Raw genomic sequence first — 21,101 nt, 5'->3', positions numbered from 1 at the left:
GAAAAACCATTCGACACAGTTTAGCTGCGCAGAAATTTTGTTGGTCGGTGTTATCCGAAGTGAAATTTGTCAGAGGCCTTCGGATAATCGAGGCTGGACTATATTATTAAACGAACATTTAAAACATGATTATAAACGCAGGGGAAATTATTTTAAATTGTTTTCAAGTGATGGCATTCAAAGTTTTGTTAAAATTGTGAAGCATTTTGAAATACAAAAATTATTGCCCTCTGATTTTTCGGGCCGTTTTGGAAGGGTGAGACCGAAGTTTTGAAAAATATTTGCAATGGCCTTAAGATGGAATGTACAAAATTTTAAATTATTAAGTTTTTACAACTCTAAAAATCAGATTTTTTAAACCTTTGATTTTTAAAATTTTCCAATTACTGTATTTATGAATCTTTGTATTTCAATATTTGTTATACTATCCAAAAGATTTTTAGCATCTGGTCAGACTGGCACTTGATTCATAATTACTCTGTCCAACCATGAAGTTTGGTCCCCATATTGCCCAAACTCGCATGGTTTTTCTTAAAGCGGCTCGATCTCAGCAACCAGAGGTCCAATCTTCAATGTCTCTTAGACAATTTTATAGCAAATTTTCTGAACTTCTCAAAAAAATATTTTTAGAAATGGTCACTTATGGTCACTATTTTTAAAAATTGAAAAACTGCAAATATTTCGCTAAAATCAAACTTCCGGTTGATATATCTTGAAAACGGAGCCCTTTAACAAAAAAACTGTTAAGTACTTTTCGATTGCAAATTCAATTTTGCATTAAAAAATAATGTCAAACTTGTTTTTGCATGAAACTTCGATTTTTTTACAAAAATCACTGTTTTTTCAAAAAATCATAACTCGGCGGCAGATTTTTTGACCATGTTTCTCTATGGCTCAAAAGTTGTGGATTTTTGAAACGTATTTTGGGAAATTGAGTTCTAGAGAAAAAAAAAGTTGATAAAAAAATCTGCAATTTTTTTCCGTGTACCTATTTTTTTCAACAATACCTGCATCTTTGCCGAAGACACCAAATTGATCAGAAAATTCACTCAAAAGTTACAGCTGTTTGAATATTTACATACCATTTTTGTATGGACAGCAGCCAAAATTGTATGGAGACTTGTGTGGGTGAACCAATGACGCAAAAAAGCTTATTTGGTCATAGGGAAGGCCCCCACAAAGTTTGAGTCAAATCAAAAAATACAAAAAATAAAAATGGTCGAAATCGGCCGATTTCGTAGAGAGTTGCTCTTCTTGCTCCAGCCAGCCAGTAACGCGCAACACTTTTTGATTTTTTTTTCTGGATTGACGCCGCATCAGAAATAGAGCCGTTAGGACAAAGTTCTTTGTCAAACACACAATTAGCCAATTTATGGAACTGTGTAGCATCAAACAAAAGAAAACCTTTTTTTTTTTGAAAATGTTTCTTTATTTTAAAATATCTTGTTTTTTTTTGTTTGTTGTTGTTGCTGTTTTGCTGCTTGCTTCCAGACAGAGTGCACATATTTTAGTTTTCATTAATTAACCAGACGTGCTCGTGGTGCCAGTTATTCTTTTAACTCTGCGCGTGTAATGTATTTACAAGTTCCGAGTTCTGCAAAACCCAAACACTACTTGCTGCTGCGACGACGGCGGTAGCGTACGACGAATGCAAACGGATTTTTTTTCAATCAACAGGGTTGCCTTTTTGATTTTTTTTTTAAATTTTTTGTGGGGTTGTGTGTGCTTCTTAGGTTCACATCTAGTTGTGTTTTTTGTTGTTTGTTTAAAAGTAAAGGGGGACTATGCTTCTTTTCGACATTTTACGTGTTTTTTTTTAATTTGTGGGTGTTACTTATCAAGGTGAGTGTGTGTGTATAATTTTTAAGAATTGTTACCACTAATAAGAAATGTAACTAAAATTAATAGTTAAAAAAGAAAGAAATAAAAACTTGCTCTAAAAGATGTCCTATTTCTAGATAGTTTTGTATTGTGTGTTTTTTCCGTAAAGGTTAGCGTTTCCCGCGACGTCAGCGAGATGAGTAAGATAAGTTTTAGCTCGATAAAAAAGTCTCTTCCTACTACAATATAGAGAAGCGTATTCTTTCATGTTAGTTAGTTTCATCTTAATTGCATCTTGTCCTCATTTGTTTGATTTTTGATCTCTGATTATTCTTCCACATTTTTGGCTCACTGATTTGTATTTTCGGTTTTCTTTTTTTATCTTTATTTTCTTCTTCTTGCTAACACAGGATATCTACAATGATGAGTAATAAAAAATAAAGCTTTAACCTCTCCTGCTCGGCGAGAACGCGCTCTGTCTTGTGTAAACAAAAAAAAAATTAAAGGAATTTACTGCGAAACCACCGTTAGGGGTCGGCCTCACAACGTGCTAATCACTAATTTGTAAACTACACCAAGTTACACACTCTACGGTTACGATTAACTTAAGCAGAACATGGGGGATGATGAGCAAACGATGTCTGTTTGAGTTTTGGAAAATTTAGACAGTTTACACAGCTACTATTTTAATATACGCGTTTGTTCTATAGAGTATGGTTTAAAAAAGAAAACAATAGACACAATAACAACCTACAGGCATTCACAAGAGTTTTTGTTTTTTTTTTTTCTTTTTTGGAAGGAACCACCAACGACAAGACACAACGGAGCTCTACACACAGTCCGAACCTTATTTGAGATCGAGTTCCTCGCTCGTGTCGTCCTCCGAGGACTGTCCGCCGGCGCCGTCCTGGCCTTTCGGGGGCTTTGTCTTTTCGCTGCTGGCCTTGGGCGAATGTTCCGGGGACGTCAGCGGCGAGGGGACATTCTCGTCTTCGTTTTCCGTCGCCGGGTCCTTCGAGCTGGCCGACGTGGCCGGCGACTGGTGATCGTTGTCGATGAACATGGCCTCCATCTTGCGGTTCATCTCCGCGACCTGTTCCTTGCACTTGTTCACCAGGTCTTCGTACGGTCGGCCGTGCAGAAAGCACACGATGATCACCGTCATGTTGTCGCCGCCGATTCCACCCATCTGACAGTCCGGCGCCAGGCAGCGCGTCATCAGGTTCTCGCAAATGTTCTGCGGGTAAATTCCTTGCGCGATCTCCGCCTGCACAAACTCCATCACCGACTGGCTCGGCAGCACGTCCCAAATGCCGTCGCACGCAATCACCATAAACTGCCACTCGTCGTTCACAACCCGCTCCTCAATGTCCGGCCACGCCGTCACAACCTGCTCCTCCGGCAGTACGTTCGAGTTGCGCTTCAAGCTAAAATCTCCGAGTGCCCGCGAAAGTGCCAAATATCCGTTCACCCTGTTGTACTCCACGTACCCACCCGCCTTCTTTATCCTCTCCAGCTCGTTCGTATTGTTCGGCTTGTGGTCAAACGACAGCACGTCCAACTTCCCCCCAACGCAAGCGATCGCCCTCGAATCGCCCGCATTAGCACAGTACAACCGATCGCTCTTCACCAGCACCGTCACCGCCGTCGAACCCGCCATCTGCTCCTTCAGCGAGTCGTCGTTCAGCATGGCCTCGTCAATGTCCAAAAAGCCCCGCTGCAACGCCTTCCGCATGTCGCTCCCGTACTCGGGTCGCCGCGTCACGTACTTGTGCAGGTGCTTGCCGGCGTGCTGCGCAATGTTCGCCCCACCGTGGCCATCGTACACCGCGAAGAACGCCGTGCCCGGGTCGTCCGGCAGCGACAGGATGTGCGTGTGCGAGTCCTCCATGTGGATGCGCCAGCCCTGCATGCAGCTCGAGCCGACCTTGTAGTAGTCGTTCTGGCAGAACGCCGACTCCTTCGACGTTTCCGGCTCCGACAGTGTCTGGCCCATTTTGTTGCTAGCTGGTTTGTGGGATGTACTGCGATTGGTTTATTTCTGGAAAAGAAATTTAAAAACAAATTGGGCGTTTAACAAATTGATGAAAACTAATCAGCAGCCCATTCAAAACTATTTAGTATTTCGTAGGTTTGTTATTAATAGAATGCCCAAATCTTTCTTCGATTTTTTTTTCCTGTATTTAGCCAGTCATTTTGAGCAACTTTTGTACAACAAAAAACTTTACTTTTCTTGTTTTATTTTTTCTCTAATTTTTAATATTTTTATCTGCATTTATCAACAAGCTAACACAGCTTGTTTTGTTTTATGGCATTTGGCATATTTACATTTACATATTTACAGTCACTTTTCTAATCTTGGGCTTGTTTACTGCCGTTCTACGCATAATTGTCCCATTTTCAAAAAAGTGCAACTGAGAAAAAACGCGATTGAAATTTTTCAACCGATTTCTGTGTTTCTACGCATAATTGTCCCGTAGGTTCCTGTTCGCCCTATGTGTCCCTAATCGCCCCAGTTAGCAGTTTATCACCCTTACTTGTGATTCTCTTGCTATACAACAGTCAAACAAGACATAATGCTTCGTAAAACTAATGATTCCGTGTAACAAAATACTTGGTGGGACAATTATGCGTAGAAGTTTAACGATGGGACAAACAGGCTTGGTGTTGTTTTTAATGAGTTTCCGAACAAAGTACCAGATTTTATATGTTTTTCTTAAGGTGGTAGATGGTGTCCTTCACTTTTGGGGTAATTACTGGTTCTGGTTCTGGTTCTGAATTCAGGGTCCAGAAATAGTAAATTGAATTGAAAAAATAATCACTATATGTAAAATGCTCCTACAAACAACACAAAGAAAACCTTTTTTTTTATTGAAACATTCTGAATTAAGATTTGAATGTTTTTATAAAACAAACATGGCCGCCAAATAGCTAAAACTAAGCCTAAAAATGTCATAAAGTCAAAATCGTCCAAAAATGGCATGGGACAGTTATGCGTAGAACGGCACTTAAGCAAACAAAAAACTCAAAATTCTAGATTTTTTCAGGGGTCCTAGAGCTTAACTTAAAGCTCAAATTTATGATATTATTTGTCACAATGATAACGCTTATTTTTCTAAGTCCCTTTGTACGATCGCAAAGGATTTAAAAGGGATTTTTAATTCAATTTTTAAAAATTAACATCACGACCCTTCTTGACAGAAAAGGTTCTACTTGACAGCTCGTTCCAAGGGAACCATAGTTAATTCATTAAAAGTGTTGTCTTGTCAATTTATTTTATTGCATTAAAATAAAAAATAGTCATCAGAAATGGTATTTAATCGTGTTTTTTTTGTGAATGAAATCCCACAGTGGGAGTTGTATTAGTGGGAGTCCCACTAATACAACTTGTCAAGCCATGGCTTTCTACCTAAGGTACTCGCGTTCAACTAAAAAGCATCTCAAGTTTTTTTTGTAAAGTATGTAAAGCCAAATTTAAAATTTGGAGTTGAAAAGTTTACTCAATTTAATGTAGATTTTTTGTTTTAAACAGGCCATATGTATTAGAAAAACATAAATTGTAGATGAAATTGTGTGAATGATCCTCCAACAATACCACTTGTCAAGCGATAGCCAGGCGACTCTATCCAGCTGATACAAAGCGCAGTGACAGTTCGAGGGAAACACGGGCATGAATCTTCAAGCCATTTCAATATGACAACAGAAGAAAGTTTGGCATTTTCGGCCGCGGCATTAATTTTAGGTATGGTATAACAGTAGCAGTAGTTCTTTTCAATATTCTTGCAGTTTATAATAATTATATTTGTATACGATGATGCACCGGGTACGGAAACAAATACGTCTACGTCATCAGCAAATTCGCGAAGAAATTGCAGCGGAGCTTTAAACCAATTACGCGCCAATGGGTATTCTGGAAGTTTATTGGGACGGCAAGCCGATGCCTGCTGCGCAAGGAAAGCTATTGTTGACGGCCTACACGTGGTGGTGTCTTCGTCAACAAAAAGTGAAGTTTAGCTGCTTGTTGTCACCAAATTTGAAAGTGGAACAGGAAAGAACCAAGCTGGAGCAGTCGCAAGTCTAGAGCAGGATTTAAAAATTTCGGGCAGAGTATTTGCGATGGTGTTATTTGACACTACTTACAGCAACACCGGTATCTACAAAGGAGCATGCGGTGAGTTTGAACACCACATCATAGAACTCGTGATGACAGCGGCTTGGGACTCGCTTTTCAGATCCAATTTGATATGTGAACTGCAAAATGAAACGGGACAAAGATGACAGAATGCATCCAAGAACAGCTGAGCTCCTCTCCGGTATGAAAAAGGGTCCTTGAATTCCACGTTTTCACTTTTTAGGAGCTGATGTACGACCGTGTCTAAACCCAGGTGCGCACCACAATGCTCGATGGATGTCGCTGCAGAGTTGACCTTGTCTGACGCAGAAAAATGTAGTACGATGAAAACGTTGTATGATAGGATTGATAGCTGCTTGATGCTTACGTCCGTGTTAGGGAAGGGGTCTCGAACGCAACAAGTCACTATTGCGTCGAAATGGCAACACCAGGTGCAACGAAAAGCAGCCAGCCGAAATGACCGAGAGCCCCTGGGATATTTCGAACACCGGAATTGGCCACAACTTGGGGTGGCCTGTTCCCTTAGGAATGTTCGGATGAGGGGCCAAACCTAGCGAATTTGATCAATATTGGTTTCAATCGTCATAATTTTTGATACTGGACATGAAATTTGACATTTGGACAGAAGGGGCAGTTTACCGTCTGACATTGGGTGTCGTGGTTTTTACAAAGCCGTCATACGAAATCGGTCTTTTTTCTTAAATTTTAATTTTTGTATTTTTTAATCCGACTGAAACTTTTTTGGTGCCTTCGGTATGCCCAAAAAAGCCATTTTGCATCATTAGTTTGTCCATATAATTTTCCATACAAATTTGGCAGCTGGCCATACATAAATGATGTACCGAAAATTCAAAAATCTGTAGCTTTTGAAGGAATTTTTTGATCGATTTGGTGTCTTCGGCAATGTTGTAGGTATAGATATGGATACTACTACTCGTCACAAATAAACAATCAATTACAATTACAATTACTACACTGGAAAAAAAATGATACACGGTAAAAAAAAATTTGGTGATTTTTTATTTATTTTTATTTTATTTATTTTTTGATATGTTCTAGAGGATATCAAATGCCAACTTTTCAGAAATTTCCAGGTTGTGCAAACAATCTTTGAGCGAGTTATGAATTTTTGAATCAATACTGATTTTTTCAAAAAATCGAAAATTGGTCGCAAAAATTTTTTTACTTTATTTTTCGATGCAAAATCAAATTTGCAATAAAAAGTACTTTAGTGAATTTTTGATAAAGTGCACCGTTTTCAAGTCCAATCCATTTTTAGGTGACTTTTTTGAAAATAGGATTTTTAGAATAAAAAAAATCACAATTTGAGAACTCAAAAAAAATCAGAATTACAAATTTAGGTAATTTGGAATTCGCAATTCGCAATTTTCAGTGTAAGAACGGGCCTTGACCGATCTTATGCACCAGGTTCCCGACGAACACGCACTGCCCTTACACCTACATCTCACCCTTGCTCTGAGTCAGTACGAGCAGCACGCTAGAACACGCTTTGAGTGTTCGTGCCAGGCATGCACACCTTCTTTTCCGGTTACGCATTTTAACTCGGCCGGGGGTGGTACATTACGTAGGGTTTGATGTAAGTATAAGCGCCTAACCATTTATAGTGTGCCTAACAACTTTCATTAAAGCAAAAACTGTTTTATTTTTAGTTTGAATTCAAAAACTTATTGTTATATACTGTGTATTGTTTTCTTCTGAAATCTTCCCTATTGTTGAGTCTGTTTATCTGTTGCTATTTCTTTTGTCGCGGTGTTTTGTTACAATTTTTGGTCCTAAGCATGTTATAAAAGTTTACCAAAAATACAATAGTAATATTTGTGTTAATCCTTTAACCATTCCATAAATTGAGTAAGGGCTCAAACCTCACTTGTTTGAAAAAAAGGGTGAAGATTGAAAACAATTGACAGTAAAAGAGAATTTATTTTATAAAAATCAAGTATCAATAGTAAGAGAATGATGAACGTATTTTGAAGAATAAAAATGAGAAGCTAGATGTATCAGATGTAAAATTAGACAATAGTTAATAAATAGAGATACAAAACAAGCTTAGATTATAGTAATGATAATTTATAGGACAGATAAAGAATTATTCAAATAAATAAATTCGCAATAAAATCAAAAAAGATTAGGCGAATGATAAATAGACTTGATATTACTAGTACATTAAGGAAAAGTATATTTTTAAGGAGAAAAAAAAAAACAAAGTTTGTTACAGCAGTATCAATTGATAGAAAAGAGTGGATAAGCTTTGAGAGATAAGAGAACCAAAAGTTAGTAAAATTAAAATCAAATGTTGGATATTAAATAGAAGAATCAGTGAAGAATTGAGAATCAGAAGAGCAAAATAAAAATAGAAGAAGGTGGTAGCTGAGAATGAAGAGAAGAGAAACCCCGTTGTGCGATGTTTCAGGTACATCCACAGCAGTTGACTCAACATACTGCGAATCAAAACAATACCGTCTACAATCACAAATTACTTCCTTTCCCACATTGTCGCGCCCCTTTCTTTCAGCCGTCTCGACTCTGACCCGCGGTGGTCAAAGGTTTACGATCCGTTTCCACAGGCCACCAGCTAGGTCATCATGAAAACCAAGCCAACGTGGAGGTAAGAAAATAGGACACTCGCAAGGAACCAGAGCTATACTGTTCTGATCAAGATAATTCGGATGATCTAACAGAACTACGGATGTAGTTAGTTACGCTCCTTCCAGGATGTTCCTTACGTGGACGTCAACCGAAGAGCACGCAACAAGGTCAGTGCCATTGCATGCTCTTAGGTATCAATCCTTGGCCTGCAAATTTAGGTAATTTGGAATTTAAGAATTTAATAATTTGGGAATTTAAGAATCTAAAAATTTAAAAATTTATGAATCCAAAAATTTAAATTTCAGGAATTTCAAAAATTATTTTATTTTAAGATATTACGAGTTCAAGAATTTGTGAATTTAAGAATCTAAGAATTTATTATGAAAAAATAGAGTTAAAGAATCTAAGCATTTTAGAATTATAAAAATCATATTAATTTTAGAGTTCGGAGCTTAAGGATTTAAGAATATAATTGAAATTATTGAGATTTTTTTATTTTAGATTTTTTTTTCCTTTTTGAGTTTTGAATTTATATTTTTGTATTTTTAAAATATTTAAATTATTAAATTGTTGCATTTTGATATATTTTAACCTATTTTTTAAGTAGAATTTAAAAAAAAATGTTAGAAAACATTTAAAAACGTTGAAACGTTAGTGTAAAACAAGAATTTCTAAATTTGGATAGTGGATTTCCTCCATAGCATGCTGAATTAATGTTCTTGAATTGTTGTCATTTAAATTTGAAATAACAGCTACCTAACATTTGACAAATCACTTTAAAACACAGATCACGAAATAATTTTGAGTAGCAGAAGGATAAGATTTCCATTTTTTCTAAGAAATCGATAGCCCGCCACCGTCGTTCTCAGTAATTCCATAATTTCAGGGAAATTCCACCATTTCCAGACACCAACAAACAAACAAATCACGCGCCTCCACAAAAAAAAAGTCCTTTTATCAGCAGCAACGAACGCGATTTATCTCTCCCTTTCATTTTCCAAAAATAGCAAACCCACAGAGCTCCATTAAAGAAAATTGATAATTATCTCGACAGTGCACAGCGCAAAACAACCAAATGACACACAAATGAGCTCTCGTTACATTGCGCCACAGTCGAAACGAAGCAGCTATTCAAGCAACAGCAGCAGTAATCAATGTAACTCCGTCATCCATATCTCTTCCCGGCTGCAGCGCTGCAGCACACCTGACCTATTGCACACAAAATGCCAACAAAGAAAGAAACTGACACACACAAAAAAATCGCCAGAACTTGGCGATTTCGTAACAACATTGAACCCTGCTCCTTCCTTCTCCCTACGCGAGAATCGTCCTTAAATTACAAACAAAGCTTCTCTTAATCAGCCGAGTGGGAAGTTCCCAATTGTAATAGCCGGGACTCGACACACATACAGTAACAGGACGTGACCAATTGAGGTCCCCGACGAAACTCACCTGCTGATTCTACGGTGAATCCGGATTCTCGCTACTCTTCTACGAGGGAACTTCCTGCAAGTTGTCTTTTCTGCTTAAAATCTTCAGCGGTCAACCGCGCAGCTCATAGCTTCTTCAACAAGGTGATGACGGTGATGACTAACGCTGCTGGTCAACAATTGCCCCCGGGGCGGCGGCGCCACTGTCGACGATTCAAGGCCCCGCCGATTGTTGTTATCTCTGCGCGCTTCTTCCTCTTGCCAGCAGGGAGAGGGGGGCTGATTCTTATTCCTCCTGTCGTCCGGGTGCAAGCTGATAACGCAATGTCGTCGTCGTCGTCAAATTGTTCAGCGTAGATTCCACCGGGAAAATAAAACCAAAACTTCGATTAGAGCAAAGCAAAGGAGGGCAACGCAAATCGCCGAAAATCGCGAACCTCTTACCCTAGTTCTTTTGTACGAGGGGGTGACCGCAGCGAGGGCGGGGAATGGTAATTGGTTCGCTGACTACGCAGTTATCGCGCGGGAGGTTGACGGAATGGCCACCACACTACGGGAATTAGGGGAACTGCTGCGCCGAACTACTCACATTTATTGTCTAGACTCTGCTAGGCTTACAAGGGGTACCTTTCTTCCGCTGGGTTGAAAAACGGAGCGAAAAAACGAAAAACGGTACTCCCGCGACCGACGACGACACACACAGGAGAATATATGCAAATGAAACGCGCAACGGAACGCGTACGACACACGGAGGAGGATTGCGAAAAAATATCGAGCTTCTTCTCTCGATTCGTTTAGCAGTTGACAGTTGAAAAGTTTTTGACGGTTGCGCAAGTAATAGGGAGTTGGACGATTACGCCTACCCGAGATCTAAACAGTTGGAGAGCGGTGTAGTGGAGTAGTAGATTGGGAAAAATTAAATTGATTTTCTACCGTCAACTGAGACGAATCGGAAACAGCAATTTAGATTGGACGTGGACGATGCTCGAGGAGGACCTACAAGCGCTTGAAGTTTTTGAACGGCGCGACGGGCGCGTGCTTAGGACGATCTTTGGCGGCGTGCGCTGTATAGAGGAGAAGGATGAACCACGAGCTGGTGTAACTCTACGGCAAGCCAAGTATTCGGAAGGTCGCCAAGGCTGGCCGGATCAGGTGGGCCGGACACGTCGCAAGGATGCCGGACGCACTGGTTGCGCGCCAACCGAGTTGGTGTTCAATTCGGAGCCGGTTGGAACGCGGCGGAGGGGGGCGCAACGTGCATGGTGGTTAAATCCCAGGTTAAACCAAGTGGGAAAGAAAGTGTGGGAGTTCCGAGTCGGAATTGGAGAGAAGCAACCCAGCAACGAGTTAGATGGCAACGCATCTGAAGACAGCTCATGACCCGGAGGTTGTACGACCAATACACTGAAAGAAAGGCGCATAGCAATATCACATGTATTACACGTGAATCTGCCCCATTCGACTTTGCTTGTGATTATCACGTGGAAATCACTTCGAAAATTCTAAACGCGCGACGCGGTAAATTCAAAAGCAAAACACGTTAACCTCATGTGACGATGCACATGAATTCGCAATGCTTTTCTCATTAATGTCAAATGGTTTTGTAGTGTAAATCGAATGGTTTTCCATTGTTTTTCAAATGAGCAAAATAATAAGAGGGGTTTTCTTATCATGTATTTATTTTTTGTTACGGTTTCAATTATAAATAGCTTTTATTTCTATTTTTTATGTAAATTACATAAATCACACACTTCACTTCACTGGCTGGCGTTGTGTTGATCTACCGGGAAGTACGCCCTGCCGAACCGGAGAATCACCAAGGTCAGGTCGTTGAGGAACGGGTTGAAGCTGGCCGAGCAAAATGGCACCAAGACAATCATTTTGTTCTTCTCGATCCGGCAGCTCGCGGATCCGTATTCCGCCCCTGTTTTTCATGATAAATCTAAAGAAACACCGGCACCACTTGCACCACAGCTTCGGATCAGGATCAGGAGCAGATTCCGAAGACGACCTCTGGCCGGATCCTGATCATCTGGAAAAAATTATAAACATTAATTTCAAACAGCTCTATTGTTTCTTTTGATTTTACCTACCACAAGCGCACAATTATTAAAAAATAATCTCAGGAAGTTGTCTAAAAGAATATTTATCTCCGCAAAGCAATTTTTCCACCAGTATCGTCCGTGGCCATCTTACTAATGAAGAGTTTTTCGCCACTCGCATTCAAAAACCAAAACATTTCAATCTACCGTGTTTTTCACTTTAAAATCAAAGGAAATGTCGAATGGGGCAAATCGATATGAAATTCATTTGAATCTGAAGTGAAAAGCAGGAGAAAAAAGAATGAATGATTATTCGCTTATGATCAGCTGGTATCAAATGGTTTTCAAGTCCATTTGATATGTAAAACATGTGCGGGTCAAAGGAAAAGCACGTGATTTTATTGTGTAGATTTTTGGAGACTCTCACGTGGAAAAACACTTGAGATTGCTATGTTGGTTTCTTTCAGTGTAAAAGTAAAGTAAGTAAGGAACAAGCTGTCAAGAAGAACCTTTTCTGTCAAGAAGGACCGCGAAGCAGAGTTCGGAAAACCACTCACACTCACAAATTGAGTAGGCTTCCTCACAGTAAACACTCTCGATACTCACCGTGAGTGTGAGGGCTGAGTAAATTTACTCATATTTGAGTAAAATGAGGGTGTGAGTAGGCCGTTTCCAACAATTTGTTGTTTTTAAAATCAATGACCACATCAATCCAAAATCAAGTGACTTTATCAATCGATTGTACATTCGGGGTAGCGTCAATGTCTATTAATCCGAAGGTTATGTGTTGGTATTAAAGTGGAAACAATATTTTTTTGTCTGTCTCGTATTTTTTTTTCATTATTTCAAAAAAAACTTGGATTGTCAAAGTCCAGCGGATGTGCAATTATTTTCATAATTTTAAGATTGGTGACCGGTCGAATCCGTTGTGGATTGACCTACCGCAGGTTAAATCGGAGGCCACAGACGACAAAAGAAGATGGCCGTGTTGCTGTGGGCAATGGCCACTCCCTTCTACAGCGTGCAACTGCGGCCACTATCGGTCGCTGACAGTTCTACCAATATGTCTTGCCTAAGAACCAGGATACGCCAATGGAGCCTCAGCGGCCGCCGATGGCCCTAGCCTAAAGCTGTCCAAAGCACTAGTCGACCTTTTTTAGTTTTCAGTGAACCTCCAAGCCAAAGCCACCGGTGGCTACTGCAACTTCTCTGGCTGTCCCGATTCTTAACCAAAACACATTTGTACAAATGTCGACGACCGGGAGTGGCCACTTACCTCAGCAACACGGCCATCCACTGCTGGTTGAGCTGTTAAATTCACCCGCAGAGGCATTCCCCGTCTAAACAACCTTTGACCAATCCGTCGGTAGGAGAGCTGGAAGCTGACAACAAACAGCTGAAAAAAAACAGACTAAAATCAGGATTTGAACCACTGTGATAAAAAAAAAACTACTAATTGATAGCACTGCGCCTCTACCAACAGGACTACTTTTTCGCTGTTGAATGAATAAGAAAATTACCGATGTAGAGTTTGATATCTCGAAATTTGTTTTCTAAAATAGCCCTCATGAGCGCTCAAAGCCCTCTTTGTGAGTAAATGAGGAAGGCCCTCACACTCACCGAGAGTGATGAGTAATTTACTCGCAGGTAACTTAGTTTTTCCTCATGGTTGAGTAACTTGTGAGTGAGTTTCCGAACTCTGCCGCGAAGTATTAAAAAAAATCATTTTAAATCCATTGCGGTCGTAAAAAGGGTCATTGTACTCGGAAAAATAAGCTTTATCGTTGTGAACAATAATATCCCAAATTTAAGTTTCATTTTAGGACCCAGTTAGGGTGGTTTGTCGTTCTTGCATACAACTAAAAATTGCATGCAATGTGTAGGAGAACCGAACCGCACTAATTTTCCATACAAAATTTGGAGAAAATCCATTCGGCCCCGTCTAAATATTTTTGATAAATTCAAAGATTACGTGTTTCTGGGGACCCCAAAGTTCATTATTTCCCTTGAGTTGAGCTAGTGTAAAATGCGTTTTAAAACACTTTTTCCATGCAATTGTTGAAATTTATGACTTGTTATTTCTCAATTTTTTTTTTAAATTTTTTTGCTGCCCCTTCTCGATCCCGGCCAGAGCCGAGGGAGAAAAACATTGAAAAATATTTGCATCGGCCTTAATGCAAAAAAACCTATTCTGTCAAGAAGGGCTGAGATGCTTTAGGGAAAACCGCAACTTTTAAGCCTTTTAGGTCTCATTTAAACATTCTAACGATTACTAATGCCAATATCTCAGCAAAAAATGGAAAAATTTTGAATGTTGAAACATTAAGTATTTGTGAAAATTTATGATCATTTCCATGATCTTTTCGAAAAATATATTTTGAACATTTTGTAATCGGGACTTACATTTCAAATGGTCGTTATGTTGAATGTTTGGCCCTTTTGAAATGTTAGTCTTGATTTTTTTTTGTCCACATTTCTTTATGGCTCAAAGATGCATCTTTTTTTATTAAGGACCTTGAGTCTTTCGGGTCCTGTAAAGTAGATCAAAAAAGTTACAGATTTTCTAATATATTAAAATATATTAAAATTAATTAGTTAATATATTAAAATTAAATATATTTATAGCTTAAATATATTTAAGTACCATTTTTGTAACGACAGCTGTCAAAATTGTATGTCCCTGGAGATGGAGCCACACGTTGCCGTCGTTTCAGGGCTATTTGCAAAGATGGTTTCCGATGTTGATATATATCACACATTTATTTTATATTTATATACTTGTGTTGATAGAAATCACAACTATTGTACTATGTAAAATTGCAAGATATTGATTTTTTTTATTTGCATCTCAATATTCTTGTTTGTAAAATCTGCTTTGAACAGGTTTTAATCTTTTTGATACGTCGTTAGCTTAGGTAGAAATTCATAAAGCACAGCAACGCTTACACAAAACAGTAAGAGAGGCCTCTCCTAGGCATTGTGATTTTTTTCGTTTTTTTCAAAGTGGGTGTTAGGTTAGGATTTGGTATTTTGATAAATTAGTTTTAGTCAGAATAGTTAGTATTTTTTGTAACTTTAGGTTGTTTAATAGTTCCAGACTCCATCTGTGTGTAAGTGAGTTAAGTAATGCTTTCAGAATCTCTGATTTCAATTTATGTGGTATGCTAACCATTCGGAATAGTCAAAAAAGCCATAGAGTCTCGATCAATCAGTAATGAAATGATATCGGACAAAATTCGTTAATCTGTTGAACTAACGGTTTTCGGATTATGGTTGTATCGACCATTGTTGCGAATCGAGGATCTACTGGAGTTTTGACGATCAAATGGAGCCTAACATTTCAAAGGGACACATGGTTTTTGTGAACAGGGATGCATCTCTCTCACTCAAATGACAGTTTACATAATGTATGATAGGGATACACTCTTGTTTGCAGAGCTTCTGTGCCCTAATGAAATGGAAGGCACGAAATCCGTAATAACAGTTCAATGGAGCGCGTATGCATTTGTGGACAGACAGTCTATCCCTTTCGCTCAAGTGACAGTTCACGTCAAGTAAGAGGGGGATAGACTGCTTGTTTACAAATACAGATTCGCCCTATTGAACTGTTACTACGGAAATAGTCGTCTTAACAACGAGTGTTCAACTTGTAAAGTATGAACTGTTCAGTTATGTTTATTGGGTTAAAAACAAGGTAAAGGAATGTTTGGCATTTGGGAGTTTGAGATTCAAGTTTCTTTCAGAAAGTTTAGTTTAGGTTGTTGATAAATGTTTGTTTTCCGTAAATAATAGATTGGACTTTAATCAATGGTTAAACTGGTCGAAGTGTACTATTTCATTTGCACATCTGCTTCTAGTTGTAATGTACGATAAGACTACTGACAGACGCGACAGGACGGGGCCCAGAAAAAAATGCATCAAGATTTATATTCCATAGACAAGTTAGTTTTCATCTTTCGGTTTCCAGTTTTTTCCTTTAAATTTGAAATACATCATAGGTGTCCTTTGTATAAATCTCCGATTATTTACATTTTCTTATTTAATTAACTTATAATTCAATTTCTTCCGGGCCTTTTTACTTTGAATCATAATTTCAGATTTCCTTTATTCAGTGTTAAACTTAGATTAACGTAACTGCTTAAGTCATCCAAGTTCTTACTACTCACACCTACACTAATTTTCTTTCACCTTCCCCCTCCTGATCCTCTATATCTTCCGGTGGTGTTCATTTGGTATGCAATACTAGTTCGGCCACTACCCTATTTTCCACAAGAAACCGGACTTGGACTGACTTGAGGCCGCGTCCCCCACCTTGCTCCGTAAAACGAAAACGAAAACGAACGAAACGACAGCTGTCAAAATTGTATGTAACTTTGACACAAAAAGGCATCTTTTGTTAAAATTTGAGCCAAATAAAAAAGTACACAAAATCTGCCGACTTCGTAGAGAATTGCTCATTTGGCGACAAAAAGCGAACACTCAAAAAAATCCACATGTAGATGCTACGTGAAAAATCACGTAATCCCAATTTTCCCCTCCATAGGTCCGTTTTACGTGACACACGTAAAAATAATGTGAAAGTGTACCGGCAAAAAAAATATTTCACGTTGATATTACATGAAAAACCTTATAGTATTTTTCCACTAGGTTTTTTCATGTAGCTTCTATGTGTTTTGGAATGTAACTTCGACGAAACTTCTTTTACTCGAGTGGGCCAAATTTCTACGTGATTATTTTAGTATGAAAATTGATGGCGAACGGTGAAGATCAGAAACCGAACTTGTGCTCGTCAAAATGTAAATGATGGTAAGTTAAATTAAGTTGAACAGTTTTGCCTTCCTCACGTTACTGAGGAAAGGCTATAAAATCACTCGAAAAATGAACTTCTCAATTAGACCTCCTAGACCCACCTTCATGTATACCTATCGACTCAGAATCAAATTCTGAGCAAATGTCTGTGTGTGTGGTGGGATGTTGATCAAAAAATTTGTCACTCGATTATCTAGACATTGGCTGAACCGATTTTGTCCGTTTTGGCGTCATTCGATCCGTCATGAGGTCCCATAAGTCGCTATTAAAAATTATGCAGTTTAGTTAAGTACTTCAAAAGTTATGCTAAAAAAACGATTTTAGCAAAAGTCCGGAAGATTGTAAAAAGGGTGGTTTTTGTAAGAAAACCCGTCATGCTATACATTTTTAGAAAGGTATTCAAAAGACCTTTCCAACGCGTCCAAAACATTGAAGATCTGACAACCCTATCAAAAGTTATAAGCACTTAAGTGTTTTTTAAGCACTTTTTCGAGGCCGGATCTCAGATATTTTGATGAAAATGCTGTCCGGATCTCTCATGCGACCTTTCGTTGGATAGGTATTCTGAAGACCTTTCCAACGCGTCCAAAACATTCAAGATCTGACAACCCTATCAAAAGATATAAGCAATTAAGTGTTTTAAGCACTTTTTCGAGGCCGGATCTCAGATATTTTGATGAAAATGCTGTCCGGATCTCTCATGCAACCTATCGTTGGATAGGTATTCAAAAGACCTTTCCAACGCGTCCAAAACATTGAAGATCTGACAACCCTATCAAAAGTTATAAGCACTTAAGTGTTTTTTAAGCACTTTTTCGAGGCCGGATCTCAGATATTTTGATGAAAATGCTGTCCGGATCTCTCATGCGACCTATCGTTGGATAGGTATTCTGAAGACCTTTCCAACGCGTCCAAAACATTGAAGATCTGACAACCCTATCAAAAGTTATAAGCACTTAAGTGTTTTTTAAGCACTTTTTCGAGGCCGGATCTCAGATATTTTGATGAAAATGCTGTCCGGATCTCTCATGCGACCTATCGTTGGATAGGTATTCAGAAGACCTTTCCAACGCGTCCAAAACATTGAAGATCTGACAACCCTATCAAAAGTTATAAGCACTTAAGTGTTATTTACTCACTTTTTGCATTTTGGATAGCACCCTTTAATTGTGAGGAAGGCGCCAACCACCTAAAGGTGGATTAAGTAACGTTTTTTATTTATAACTGACGATTATTTCTGACGATATTTCAGTTAACTTCTGGACCTAACATCTTCTTATACGACGGCCACCGGAATTCTGACTGGTTCTAGGCGGTGACGTAGAGATCTTTTCGAAGGTAACCAGAAAAGACACAACCTGGCAGTCTGCCTGACGCCGGTATCATGCATCGGAATGGCAATAACGGTCCGTGCCACTGTGGTTCTTGGCGCCACCGGAAATGAAATAGCCACACGGAGAAAAAAGAGTTCCCAAAATCGTGAACAAGCGTTCATGAAAATGGGAACCTCGAACAAAATGTTCAAATTCCATGGTACGTTTTTCAAAATCGTACCATGAAATTTGAACACTTTGTTCGAGGTTCCCATTTTCATGAACGCTTGTTCACGATTTTGGGAACTCTTTTTTCTCGGTGCAACAAGTGGGTCATTCCCGAGTGGTTCCGACTGGTTCCGCCGTGCGGCCATGCAGACCAACAGGCCCGACTACAAGAGCGATTCCGCCGAGCATGAGCAGTATTTTATCGTGGTGCCTGGAGGTATACCTATCGTGGCGATCCGCGGCAAGGAGACTAGGATCAAGCACATTGGAAGGAGCGATGACCTGGGGGAACAACACGTCCCGCGACCTTGGGTGATCTAACCGTACGCGTTTCATCTTAATGTTTTCCGCAAGAGGCACCAAATTATGTTTTAATTTATGCTGCAGGACTTCAAAGGCGAGATTGTTCTAAAGATGAATGAATAAATAAAATAGTTTTCTGCAAAAAAAACTTTTTTATATTATTTTTTGAAAAAATGCAACCAACACCAAAATTTTCAACAAAAAAGTTCATATAAAGTTTACTAAAAAAAATGAGTAAAACTCAACGGTTAATTCACTTAGCTTTTACGTGTAAAACACATAGAATCAATGTGAAATAATCTGGTCAAACAAATCCCATTTCTACTAGGGCCACCTCGTAGAAGTTACGTGAAAACTGTAGTGGAAAAAAACCACATAGCTTTTCACGTAACTTCAACGTGAATTTTTTTTTTTGAGTGAATAAAACCCGAACTTCCTCTCCACACTGAAAGAAAGGCACATAGCAATATCACATGTTTCACACATGAATCCGCCCCATACGACATAGCATGTAAATTTCATATGTAAAGCACTTGAAAAAATGTAATCTCGCGACACTGTGAATCCATGTGCAAAACACGTTAATTTTACATGGAAGCTCACATGACCTTGCAATGCAAATGCTCATGAAAATGATATGAATTTGTAGTAAAAATCAAATGATTTTCCAGTGACTTTCATATGATTAAAAAATGAGTTTTGATTTCCGTATTTTTTCAACTAGATTTATTTATTTACCACTTTAAATTTGATTATGCACAAATCTACATTTTTTTTATTATGTAAAACACACAGAACCCACTCTCATGCTGCGTCGTAAGTGCGTGCGAGGCCGTGTCCGCGCGATCCGTTTATCTTGATGGCACTTCATGACGGAGTACGGGAAGAATCGCTTGCAATTTTAGGCCAGCGCCAGAAAAAAGTTGTTGTCGCCGACCGCCGAATCATAGCGCGAATGTTCCGGTGAAGTTCCGGATCACTGGATCCGGAGAGCGGATTCTGAAGCAGACCTTGAGCTGGCACTTGATTTCTGTAAAAATAGGCGAAACATGATTTTTATAAAATTTTATCTTCTACTGGTCCATTTTTGTTTGTACTCACTTCTTAGTTGCTTTTTGCACTACTCAGGGCTTATTTTTAAACAAATTTTAAACAAACCGCAGACCTTTTTCAAGCCGACAAGAAAGAAAATTAACCATCTTCGTCCGTGGCCATCTTACTTATGAAGATTCTTCCACCACACGCGTACACTCAAAACAAAATTCACGTTGAAGTTACGTGAAAAGCTATGTGGTTTTTTTCCACTACAGTTTTCACGTAACTTCTACGAGGTGGCCCTAGTAGAAATGGGATTTGTTTGACCAGATTATTTCACATTGATTCTATGTGTTTTACACGTAAAAGCTAAGTGAATTAACCGTTGAGTTTTACTCATTTTTTTTAGTAAACTTTATATGAACTTTTTGTTGAAAATTTTGGTGTTGGTTGCATTTTTCAAAATAATATAAAAAGTTTTTTTGCAGAAAACTATTTTATTTATTCATTCATCTTTAGAACAATCTCGCCTTTGAAGTCCTGCAGCATAAATTAAAACATAATTTGGTGCCTCTTGCGGAAAACATTAAGATGAAACGCGTACGGTTAGATCACCCAAGGTCGCGGGACGTGTTGTTCCCCCAGGTCATCGCTCCTTCCAATGTGCTTGATCCTAGTCTCCTTGCCGCGGATCGCCACGATAGGTATACCTCCAGGCACCACGATAAAATACTGCTCATGCTCGGCGGAATCGCTCTTGTAGTCGGGCCTGTTGGTCTGCATGGCCGCACGGCGGAACCAGTCGGAACCACTCGGGAATGACCCACTTGTTGGCTATTTCATTTCCGGTGGCGCCAAGAACCACAGTGGCACGGACCCTTATTGCCATTCCGATGCATGATACCGGCGTCAGGCAGACTGCCAGGTTGTGGGTTGTGGGTAAGAAGGTTAACTTGTTTTATGTGACTTTGCCAATGTTTTTAAAAATGTACTTTGGCTGTGTTTTTTACTAACATTTCCTATATTTAAAGTAAAAAGAAGTATGCAGTACTTATTCTAGTGCCCCAGACTATGATTCTACGCATTTTTTACAATTTAAATGATAATGGTGCCATTTTATAGCAGAAACTGTGAAAAACATGCAAAAAATTGAAAAAGTTACTGTAAAAACATGAAAAATTAGATAGGCAAAATGTAATGATAGGAGGTGGTAGAATAGGCCAAATACTACCGAAAACAAACTAAACAAGATAAATGCAAATTAAAATACTAAAAATGAAACAAGAAAACCGTAAAACAAGAGAAGCCAAATTTTTCGTAGAACAAAAAATGCTCAAAATGAGCCTCCTAAACACGGGAAATATAAAAATCCTTCAAAAAT

The 21,101-nt window shown here is 38.9% G+C and overlaps 1 protein-coding gene and 1 long non-coding RNA gene across 2 annotated transcripts; both read right to left on the bottom strand.

Annotated features, from left to right (window-relative positions):
* Positions 1-1,446: 1,446 nt before the first annotated feature.
* LOC6052570 (probable protein phosphatase 2C T23F11.1) lies at positions 1,447-10,807 on the bottom strand. Its single transcript, XM_038262817.1, has 3 exons — positions 10,435-10,807; positions 10,013-10,303; positions 1,447-3,862 (listed from the first exon to the last, which is right to left on the bottom strand). Exon 3 carries the CDS (start codon positions 3,815-3,817, stop codon positions 2,669-2,671), a length of 1,149 nt encoding a protein of 382 aa, XP_038118745.1. The 5' UTR covers positions 3,818-3,862; positions 10,013-10,303; positions 10,435-10,807; the 3' UTR covers positions 1,447-2,668.
* An 876-nt stretch (positions 10,808-11,683) lies between these two features.
* On the bottom strand, positions 11,684-13,726 carry LOC119770020. Its single transcript, XR_005278622.1, has 3 exons — positions 13,486-13,726; positions 13,354-13,428; positions 11,684-12,306 (listed from the first exon to the last, which is right to left on the bottom strand). It is a non-coding gene; the product is annotated as an uncharacterized LOC119770020 (long non-coding RNA).
* Positions 13,727-21,101: the final 7,375 nt, after the last annotated feature.

Source organism: Culex quinquefasciatus, chromosome 3 (genome assembly GCF_015732765.1).
Source record: "Culex quinquefasciatus strain JHB chromosome 3, VPISU_Cqui_1.0_pri_paternal, whole genome shotgun sequence".
Classification (NCBI taxonomy): Eukaryota; Metazoa; Arthropoda; class Insecta; order Diptera; family Culicidae; genus Culex; species Culex quinquefasciatus.
Note: the sequence above shows the minus strand (reverse complement) of the source record. Positions and strands in the feature narration are given on the sequence as shown.